General features: G+C 46.2%; 1 protein-coding gene across 1 annotated transcript in view; it reads right to left on the bottom strand.

Moving 5' to 3' along the window:
- Nucleotides 1–1,010, bottom strand: part of NCAM1 (neural cell adhesion molecule 1) — a 312,221-nt gene extending 311,211 nt beyond the window's left edge. Inside the window, 1 exon segment of the mRNA XM_049613106.1 lies at nt 734–1,010. Coding sequence (XP_049469063.1) covers nt 734–785 — 52 coding nt within the window. The 5' untranslated portion in view covers nt 786–1,010.
- Nucleotides 1,011–11,845: the final 10,835 nt, after the last annotated feature.

Genomic DNA, 11,845 nt, shown 5'->3' on the forward strand with positions numbered 1-11,845 from the left:
AAACGCGGCGCTCGGCCCTCCCATCCCTCCGTCTCCCGGCCGAGAGCAGGCTTTGCAAGTAACCAGCGATTTGGCAAATGAAAAACTAACGTCATATCGACGGGGGTGCAAGAACGGCCACACAGCCCTGAGATTCTGCCCATTTTCGCCTCATTTTGCAAACCGTTATTCAGTCCGGGCAGGAGGGGGGGGGGGCTGGGCGCGACGGCGGCGAGCCCCACTTTATTAGACCCAGGGAAATAACGATGGGGCAGCCGCCCCGGCCTTATTGTTCACTCTTCCCGGGACCGGGGCTCACGAGCCCCTACCCCGTGGAACCTGAGCCCGCGCAGCAGCACCTCCGAGCCGCGGCAACCCCGCCCCGCCGCCCGCTTTGGGAAGGAGCGCTGCCCAGCACCGGTGCGGCCACAGCGTCCCCGGGAGCGTCCCTGTCCCCGGGAGCAGGCGGCTCGGCTCCCGCGTTGCGGGCACACAAAGTGGGAAGGGCGGGCGCGCCGGAGGCGCGTCAGGGGCTCGCGGCGCTGGTAGGCAGCCCCGGTCCGGCGCAGCCCGGGAGAGCGCAGGGCTCGGCGGGGCAGCAAGGGCTATGCGCTCCTTCCTCGGCTCAACGACAATGACCACCCTTAGCATTCCACGTAAAGCCACCCCAAATACCAGTGTCCTCGTGGGAGGAGGAGGGGGGAAGGGGCGATCAGTACATCAGACTGAGAATAATCATAATTTCAAAATGTACCTGCAGTTCCCAGGAAAAACAAAGTCCAGATGAGATCCTTAGTTTGCAGCATTGTAATCTGCTGGCTGGGAGGGACGTTCTTGCCGCGGTAAATTCTGTGCCCCCCCCCCCTTGCAGAGAGTGTGGACGGCGGCAGAGCCACAGACCTAGGGGCAGACAATTGCCAGGCTGAGTATGATTATTTTTGCAGAATTGTTTCCTGCCAGCGGCTTGCCGAGCTGCGTTCACGCGCTGATCGGAGAATGAGTGACAGTCCCAGCCTCAGCACACTCGCAACTCGGAGATCCTTGCGCTGGCCCGGGTTTGCTTTGATGGAACTGGGGATGGGAGCGGGGGGCGGGGGGGCGGGGGTGAGAACCTCACTGTGTCCTTCCACCACGCCGGCCACAAATAGTGCCGAACATCAAGGAGGTAAGAGAGACAGGGGAGGCAGATGCGGCCGCCTGCAAAACACGGCCTGGAGCTTCTGGAGGAGTCGGGCTCTTTCTCACGCAGTCTTCAGGCAGAGCTGGGATTTCTTCTCTTCACACTTCTCCCCCACGCCTCCACGGTCCCTCCTGCCACCCAGCCTTCCTTAGTTGGGAAGGTGGATATTTTAATAACCAGCAAATAATAAATACACAATCTTAGGTTTGGTTAGGTTTTCAAAGTCGTCCAATCTCTCCATGTAGATCCTAAGATCTTTGAAACACAGGATAGCTTAGGACTTTTTTTTTTTTTTTAAGTGCAGGAAATTAGAAATTTGGAGAGGGATGGAGATAGACTGCTAGTGCAGGGTTTTGCTTTGGGTTTGTTTGTTTGTTTGTTTGTTTGTTTTAAACTGGCTATGAAGTTTACTCTCCCACAGAGTGGCAACAGATCTCAGGGGAAGGAGGTGGGAAGCTACTTAAGTTCGAAGAAAACGCAGATGTTTGGAAGGAATTTCCAGAAATAACCGAAGGAAATGTTTTCTTGTTTATGAATGCTGAAATCTGTGGTCTCTTTAGGAAGATCACTGGGCCTTTTACGTAGATTTTATGGTACAGGCGAGATACTGGATATTAATTTTTTCTTATAATGGCACAGAACCTCAATTCTTAAAGCTATTCACGTAGGATATCACTGAGGTACGCACAGAGGGTTTCAGTTAATCTTACAATTGTATTTTATATAGAAGAGGGTGGGGGAGCAGGGGGGAAATAAACATGTCTCAGCACCTGAGCAAGGCTTGAGTGTTTAAGAAACAAAAGCTGAGGAAGAATCAGGAGCACAAATTGCTCTAGATGCTGGACTAGCTTATTAGCCCAGCACAGTGAGCCTCCCAGAGGAAGGCTGCCACGTTCAAAGCACCAATGCATCAATATTACCAAGTACTCCCTTTTTCTTTAAAGGTCAGGCTCTCCACAGTTGTACTGCTCTTTAAAATCCCATCCTCCACTAGCCAAACAGCCAATCTCCATTACCAGAGAGGCTGGTATCTCCTTCCTGTCTCCTCCCACGTGTTAGACCACGAGAGCCACACCAGCACGCTATGACTTCTGGGACCCCTAAAAAAGAGTTCCTTTCCCAAATCCATCTTTCCAACGTTATTGCTTAAATACTTATCTCATGCCAATTATAAGTAATTCAAAAATACAGAAAAGTAGAAAGGAGGAGCTAGAAATACCCCCCAAATCCCAGATTCCAGATACCCACAGATTTTTGTCCTTGTATACGCATATGATTTTTATAAGTGACATAGTATAGTAGCAACTGGAATCTTGCTTATTTTCCCTAACATTTCATTATAAGCATTTTCCCAGGCCATTAAAAAGGTGTTCTAAATATTTTTATCGCTATGCAGTATTTCTATATACCAATGGTTCTTCAATGGTCTCCCCCTTGTTGGATATTTATATGGTTTCCAAAGTTTGATCATATAAATAATGCTTTTTGAACATCTTTCAATAAATATTTATTGAACAACCACTGTTTTTAGTCCTGTGCTGGATATAGTGGACCATATAGATTTTTCTAATGGTGGCTATATTTAAGCATATTTAGCTTCAGATATAAGCTTCCATTAACATGTAAAATTACTACTACTAACATATAACATTAAGTCCCACGTATCAGACTCTTTTCCTAAAAAGAGATTTGATAGCAAAGAAAGAGGAAATAAGCCTGAAGGGTAAAAGGGGAAAAGGGAAGGTTGGAATACCCAAAATAAAATTTTCCTATTTCTAATTTTACCAAGAGTGGGAGACACACCCTTCTCTCAAAACCTCCCTCCTTATAGCCCGTGTCACTAGAATTAAAAGATTTCTATTTTTTTCTCCCCAAATGTCCCTATTTTTAGCTTTCTAACGTAGGCAGGTGTAGAAATCCTATCTGACTTCAGCATGATTGAATTTCTTTTTTTCTCTCTCTCCTGCCCCTCCCTGCCCTGTGTGTCTGTTGATCTGTGTTGTAATGACTCATTCTAGAATTCTGCCCCACAGTGATTCCAATCCACATGGCATGGGTCTCTCCCATGTTCTTTCAACAGGATCCATCACTTGTCTCCAATTCGTCCTTTCTCCACTCATCAATGCCTATCTCTATGAGCTCTGCAAGTCGGTCCCTCCCTGAACCTCACTTTGAAATGGGACAAAACTGTGGTCCTCCCCGATGTCTCTTCCCAGAGGGAGTCCTGGGGCTGTCAGACACACATTAATGAGCATCTATCCTGTGAACATCTGGGCGAGGAGGGAGAGGAAGGAGCCACTGGGCACAGTGCTTTAGAGTAGGAGCTTTCCTGGTAAAGCAGAAAATGGGCTACCGAGGCAGCCCCAGCAAGGGGTAACAGGTCCTAATCTAAGGCAGCGAATGGGGAAGAAAGCCAAAAGGAGCACAGATATGAGAAATATTTCTAAGATGAAAATAGCAGAACTGAAGAACTTCCTGAAGATTGGGGTCCATCTGAGGCAGAGGAAGACATCAAAGTTCCTTTCATTTATTCAACAAATACTTATTAAGTATCTGCTAAGTGCCTGTCACTGGGGATATAGCTGTGGACAAAACAGAATCTTTGCCTCCATGGACTTCCATTTTTATGGGGAAGATAGAAATAAATTGATAAATATCTGGTATGCTTATGGTGATATGTGTTAAGGAGAACTATAGAGAGGGGTATGGGGGATAGGGAGTTCTGGGGTGGGGAGGGATTAACATTTCAGATAGGGGAGCTAGGGAAGATGTCCCCATATCAGAGAGGTCTGAGATACAACACACCAGAGAACATGGATGTTTAAGCGGTGGGCAGAAGGAATTGCCAAATAAGCAGTGAAAATGTGGTCAGAGGGATGGACAGAAAATTGAAACAAGTAAGCTGATGATTTAAAAGTTCCCTGGATTTGACTATTGGAAAGTCATTAGCAGAGAGAACCTTATGGAATGGTGGGGGAAGGAAATCATCACTGTCCCAGGAAATGAAAAGGTGGCTTGTCCAGGAAGAAGAAGCAGGGAGTGTAGACCACTTTCTTGAGGAGCAGTATGGTAATGGCACAAGGACAGGAAGGCAAGCTTGAGGGGAAAGGAGGTTTGAATGGAGACCTTCTTTTCTTCTTTTTTAATACGAGGATGTTTGTGTTAGGTTCTTAAGTACATTCCATCCGTTGCTGAACCCCTCTAAGGGTCTAAGGGTCTCAGATTACTTGAGAAATGAATCAGTCTAGAGCAAAGTGCTCCCACTGGCACTCTTCCCCACTTAGGGTTTCTTTCCTCCTGGTGCTGAAAAGGAGACCCCAGGCAGGATTGCAAGACTCACAGATATCCCAGGTACTGCCTTCCTTATATGGCATGGGCAAAATGCATCTTGGGGAAAAAGTTCCAGTCAAAAATCATTTGATTATACATGCAAGAACTTATTTCTGAACTCTCTAGTCTATTCTATTGGTCTATAGTTTATCTTTACACTGATACCACATTGTATTGATTACCATAGCTTTGCAGTAAGCTTTTAAATCAGGAAATGTGAGACGTCCAACATTGTTCTTCTTTTTCAAGATTAATTCGGCTATTCAGGACCCCATGAGAATCCTTATGAATTTTAGGATGACTTTTCTATTTCTGCAATAAAAAGGTCATTGATATTTTGGTAAAGATTGAGGTGTGCTGTTTTCTACTCTGCCCAGAGTTGATATCTGGGCTAGTATTAGAGTCTTGTGGACATCTTGGAGATGAATATGCTTTAGGTATCTCACTGCACAGCTATGGGAAACTGAGTCACAAGGGACTACCTGTCACAACATGCCCACTTGGGTGAGCTGTTCTTTTCCATGTAGATATGGAGACATGAAGTGGGATCCAGTCACAAGAATCAGGCTGTGAAATGTGTGGCAATGTAGAGAAGTTACAGTGAGCTAACAAAGGAAAGATGGGTTTAAATGGTTTCTTGGTGCTGAACTGAACGCAGACCCCGGGCTGCCTTATTTCCCTGTTTGGTCCTTTTTAAAAAAATCCTCTGAGGGGCACCTCGGTAGTTCAGTCTGTGAAATGCCAGTGTTCAGCTCAGGTCATGATCTCACGGTTCATGGGTTCGAGCCAAGCGTCGGGCTCTGTACTGACCGCTCAGAGCCTAGAGCCTGCTTCGGATTCTGTGTCTTCCTCTCTCTCTGCCCCTCCCCCATATTCATATTCTCTCTCTCTCTCTCTCATATCTCTTTCAAAAATAAATAAACATTAAAAAAAATTTTTTTAATCCTCTGAAACAGGTGATTTAGCAGACTGGAAAAAGGAGCCAAGATTTCCATGTCATGATCTTACAAATCTCAGAGTAGGACTGAGCTAATGTTGGAGACATAATAACTTCCTTTTTCCTCTTATACAACCTCCTACACACCCCAGTGGAAAAAAGTGAAGTGGGTAAGTGCTCACATCCTGCAACATGACATTCCAAGTTCAAATCCTAGCTTCTCCACCTGTAAGCTCTGTGGATCTGGGCAAATTATTTCATACCTGCAAACCTTGTTTTTCTTGCTCATAAAATGGGATTAGAACAGCATCTGTCTTTCAGACTTCTTATGAATGTTAATTACAAGAATGTACACAGAGGGCTTAGCACAGGCCTGACACTCTTTCATTCAACGGGTATATATTGAACACCTATGACATACACTGTGTTAGTAGTCAGGGATAAAAAGAAGATGAACAGAGCACACATGTTTACAAGGCTTATCAAGAAGACCAACAACCAAACAAAGAGAGGATAAACCATTATAAACGGTCATTAGGATCCTGAAGGAAATAACCAGGATTCTCTGAATAAAAAATGACAGCAGAGATATATGTGACATCAAGGCAGGCTCCCCTGGGGACAGGCGACAGGTAAGTTGCCACCTAAAGACTGAGAAGTGCCCAGGCATGGAAGGAACAAGAGGAGGTGCATTCGAAGAATGTGCCAAGACCTTGAGGTCAGAAAAACCGGCTGGTTCTAGAAACTAATAGCATGTGAGTGGCTGGGATGGAAAGAGCGAGGGGAGGAGGGACAGGAGATAAGCAGCACATAGGAGCCACCTTGAAGGCTCAAGTAAGGAGTTTGTATTTTATTCAAAGTTCAAAGAAAGCCCCTGGAGGACTTTCAGCAGCAGAGTGACATGAGTTGTTTTACATGATTTAATAACCACTCTGAATGCTATGTGGAGAATGGTTTATAGGGAGACAGGAAGAGGGTGCGGGGAGCCCAGTTAGAAACCATTGCAGAAATCCCAGGAAGAGAGGGTGGAGGTCGGGGAGGGGTGGCAGGAGATGGAGATGAGCAGAGATTGCTGAAGGATGTGAGGAGGAGAGAGAAGTCAGGATGCCGAGCACGCTCGGAGAACATGTTTGGAGAGGAGGGGATTCTGGACAAGTTACAACCACCTGTGGACCCCCATATGGAGATATCAAGTCTTAGCAGAAGATCTTAGCAGGAGATCCGAATTTTGGGGCCATGAGCACTCGTGTCATCTAAAGCCACATGGAAGGATGAGATCGCCAAGCCAGAAAGGTGGAGAGAGAAGGGGACGGTACAGACCCAATCCTGAGAAATGCCAGTTTTAGGGGGTGTAGGTGCAGAAAGCAGAACCAGTAAAAAGACCAAGAGGAGGCCATCTGGGAGAGATCTGAGTCTCAGGACCAAGACAGGAAAGACCTGTCAAAAGGAAGGATGTGTCCCTGATGAGTGGTGCTGAGAAGCTAAGTAAAATGAGGACAGAGAAGAGTGTCCACCAGATCTGGAGATTAAGAGGGTCATTAGCAACACTTCCCAGAACAGATTCACATGCTGGGCTCCAAGTGAGGGCCTAATGAATGTTAGCGCTAACAATAATAAGAGACTCTCTGGTCATCCCTTGGAGCTTCTGTGATAATAGAAAGACACTGGGGGACTGATCAGGGCACAGAAGTGCAGCACTCAATGATTAGCTATTCACAAGTAGAAACTGGTCTTATTTTAAGGTGTGAGCTAGGACCTCGCTGCCCTTCCTGAATAATTGCCAAAGTAGTTATGGACAACTAACGCTCCAGAAGATTTGGTGGCATCAATACTTGGGTATGAGGAGAGAAATATTTTCCTTTTCCTCCTACTGTCTGCACTTCTCAGGATTAATTCTGTCCATTCTCCTCCCCTTTAGACCTCTGTGTATTCTCTGGTTGTACTGCTTCCCTTGGTCACACCCCAAAAGGCCATGAGGCATCAATCCCAGAACCACAGAAAGGAGCCTAGGGGGCAGAGCCAACACTAAATTTAGGTCCCTCCAGGCTCATGTGTGTCATTAGAGCCAGAGAGGGGCTCTGTCCATGGACCTGTGCCCACTGGTGGCACTTTCTCACCTGGGCACAAGCACCTTGGAGAGTGAGAGAGGAGTGAAGGGGAGGAACAGATGGCCAGCATTCACTATGGAAGGCAAAGGCAATCACCCTGTTACTACCACCACTACTGCCACACCACCTCTTTGCAAGAGGAGCCAAAGTGTTCCTGTCCTTGGCAGTGTGACTGCATTGCATCTGTCTTGAGAATCCTCTAGGTCCATCCTGAAGAGAGTCCCCAAAAGGGTGGTGTTGCTGGATTTACGCTAGTTAGGGTATCTCAAAGAACTCTGAGTTTGAAGTCAGTATGGGTCTAAATGACCCATAAGCTCACCTTCAGAAGACCGGCTGCCATGTTTCTCCTTGCTCCTCTACCCCTTGGGTGCATGAGGGCCTGGGAGCTCCTGGGAGCTTCAAGGAGACACAACATGCATTCTACCCACTGTCTTTGAAAGAGACACTTCCTGTTGCATCAGCAAGAACCATGGAATGAGCCAGGCATGTTCCAGGACGTGGTGCTCCCCCCTATCACTACCTATCCTTGCATCAGTAAAGAAGCAATCACAAAGGAAGATTCCACTCAGGGCCTCTCTGAGCAGGGGAGAGAAATGTGACAAACACCAGACCTCTGATCAGAGTTGCCCCGCCCTGCCCTCCCCACCTCACCATAAATGTCACTCCAGATGTTTGCCCGAAAGAATGGCATCAATAAACAAACCAAGAAAGGGCTCGAGGCTCGCTTCATCCTGAGATTTTGGTCCAGGGCTCTTCCCAGCTCCATGGCTGCAGTCTGGCTACCATCTATCTTATCTCCTGGGGGCTACAGCCCCAGCTTCCGGCCCATGTTCCTGCCTCCACCCTTCAGATCCACCTTCCCCAACCTCCAGAGCCTAAAATGGCTATTTGTGAAAAGCTGCAAGGGTCACTTCCCCACAGAAAAGCCTTGAATGGCTCCCCGTTTTCCTCAGCTGAAGTCCAAGAGCCACTGGGCCCCTTTCCATTCTCCCCTCCTGTCTCTTCCTCTGCCCCTTGCAGACCTGTGTCCCCACACACACCATCCCGCCTGGGCGCCCGCTGGTTGCTGGCTGACTTCTGCTCGTCCTCTAAGTCTTTATCATAAGGTCATCTCTTGCCTGAGCTTCCCACCTCTCACTTCTCATTTCCCCTGGGCTAGTGCTCTTCCCAGATGCTTCCAGGAATTCCTCAGGCCCACCTCCATCCTTGCTACTGACCTACTATGTTACAGTCTCATCACCTATTTCTGAACCCATCTCCGCCACTAGCCTGTGACTTCCTTCAGGACAAAGACTTCCATTTTAATTTCTGTATCACCAGCACCCAGCTTGTCACCTGGCACATAACAGGTGTTCAATGCTTATGGTGGGATTGACGAATAAATGTCATTAGTAACTTCTTTCTGGACCACTTGTCTTGAATGTGGCAAAAGCTAATGTTTCCACCATGTGAGTGTTACTCAGAGAACAAAGTATACAGTGGAGACAATTATAGGCCTAACGAGTCAAGTCACATTTCATCTTAAGCTGTCTTTCACAGAGACTTTGGTCTCGATATCCCAAGCCAGGCTGTGAAACCAATCTTTCTTGTTCTGACACTTCTGTCCTTAATTAACTGAAAAGATTCTCCTTTCTCATCGGTTCCATCCTGTTTACTGGCAGCAAGCCCATGTCCAGAGTAGCTTCCTCTGGTATCTCAGTGCCTCTCCAGGCTCTGGCATAGCAGATGTCTGTAGTGTCCTGGTCCCTGGCTCCATGGCTTATAACTCCCTCCTCTCTTCCCCTGTAGTCTTCTGTTCCTCCTTCTAAAGCTTGTTTCCTTCTGGCTTTGCCTATGATGAAAAGGGGGGACAAAATTCCATACCCCTGATTTTGCATCTTTCTGTTTGCTAGATAATTCCAGGTTGCTTTTCCCTCTATGATTTCTAAGCAAGTGAATGAGGATATTACTGCTCTTATGAAAAATGCCATGGGCTATGTCCCTGGGTCATAGTACAGTCTCTGGTTTAGCAGATGGCAACATGTGTACTTACTTTGTCCACTAAAGTATCAAGAGCAAAATAGTTTCTATGTTCAGTTTACCTTACAACAGCACCAGGACTTGAGAGCAGGAAACAGTCACTTCCTGACTTGTCCGAATTTTGATCTGTCCTAATTCTTGCCCCCATCACCTACCACTTGTGCTCATTCCAGTCCATTAATGTTTCTCTCTCCAAAATGATGTTCAGAACAGAGCTCAGGACTCCAGAAGAGGTCTGGATGATGCAGAGGTCAATGGGGCCACTGTCACCTCCACACTCAGGATGCTACAAATTGTCCCATTCAGTCCAGGGTCACTTGGGCTAGCAACTGGCTGAGCCACAGTCAAAATCCCAGAACTGTGTCCTCCCTTCCTCATCCAACCTGCCTCCTTGTCTGTGCCTTGGAAAGCATGCTGTGAGGAAGCATGCAGAATAAAAGAATGTTCACATTGCAAAGTCATTGCTAAAAGGTTTTTTAAATAAGTCACTCTGCAAATACATCTAACTGTTTCCTATACATTTATTCAAGCACCAACCCCCCACATTTCCATTCTATATTCCTATTCATGGCACAATCAGGTGATAAAGTGCTAGCTCTCTCCTCAGAGGTAAAGGAAGATGGGGAAAGACCAAGGAGGTAAACATTGTTACACGCATTCTCTGAGCCAACTACTTTGCTCACATACTTTTGTTTTATTCTTACGTGACCCTCTGAGGTGGTGTAACTTCTATAATTTGTCCAAGAGCCTGAGCCGGGGCCTGCCCACCCCAATACCTGTCAGGATAACGAACAGATTTCTGAAGGAGATTACAGTCAACTCCCAAGTCTCAGTGGCTAAAAAATAACAAAGGTCATGTTATGTGAGTTACGGATTCTCTTCTATGCTGTCTTCACCAGGGACACTGAGGACACTGTGTTGTCCTCCCTGGAGACCACATTTGAAGGTGGCTCCATCTTCCATAATCACAGAAGGAGGAGGGAAGGGAAAGAGGACTGAGACAAATCATATTCAGGCTGCAGACGTTTCCATCCAAAAAGGGCCACTTCTGTTCATTTCCTTGAACAAAACTAGTCGTACGGACATCCCTACCCTCAGGGGGGCAGAGAGGCGAAAATCTCCTCCACCTCACATGAGAATCAAGTACTTAATGAGCATCCTGATGGACATCCACAGGCTCCACAGCCTGAGTTCTTTTTCACTATATTCCACTCGAAACTAGCCCAGAAGATTAACTACTTTTGAAGGGGCTAAAGGGCAAGGAAACATAAATCCAGACAGGTAGAAGCCACTACCAATGGGAGATCAAAATCAGGAATGAAGATAAGTTATCCTTGAAATATACATGAACATCAGTGAGGAATGGGATCATTTTGACACAATTCAGATACACCTACCAAATTTACAAGCACTTATAGAACACGGCACTGCTATCATGAGGTCTTTTAGAATTTTAAAAACTAGGACTTGGTCCAAAGTCCTGTTGTGTAATACCCAATAGCTGGCTAAAATTTATATTAAGACAAGGTTGCTATACACATTGCTATAGATGAGAACACGGGAAACTGGAGTTGATTCCCATTTATTTCTGAAATAATATCCTAGCAATTAGCTATAAATTTAAAAGTGATAAATATACATAAGAAAACCAAACTTTGGAGGACTGTGTAGCCACCCCTCCCCGCCGCAGAGAGAGATAAGCCATCAGCCGAGCTGTACAATTATGGAAACCCTTATAAAAATCTAGGACTCCAGATAAAACCTGAACCTTTCCTAGGCATAAATGTTGATTCATAGGTGGTCTAAATGAGATCATTATGCACGACATTAGGCAACATCACATATTGTTTATCTAATAGCATCATGCTTAGTCACTGAGGAAATCAGATCCCAAATGTCACAGAAAAGCCTCCAGGAGCCCTCATCATTTTGAAACACACACACATGCACGCGCACACGCACACCTTTCTGCTCTTAAGTTAGGGAGACATTTTTGCATTCTGAAATTGCTTGGGAGCTTAAATCCCAAGATTGCAAAAATGATGCAACTATGTGGTAATATGGCCTACCACCTGGGTAAACATGGCTAGCCCTCCATCACCAAAAGGCTTGAACTGACTGCACTGTTTTCCAGGGCCAGCTTCTCTAAGTTGCAGCAGAATAAAGGGGTTTGTTTGGCTTTTAAAGAAACGTCACCCATTCATTTGCTTGTACCGGGTGTAGGTTGTCTGGCTGGTGATGAATGCATTTCTGAGCTACCACCTACTGTAGGCATTTCACATGGGCCCTCTC

This window comes from Panthera uncia, chromosome D1, assembly GCF_023721935.1.
Source record: "Panthera uncia isolate 11264 chromosome D1, Puncia_PCG_1.0, whole genome shotgun sequence".
NCBI classification, from domain to species: Eukaryota; Metazoa; Chordata; class Mammalia; order Carnivora; family Felidae; genus Panthera; species Panthera uncia.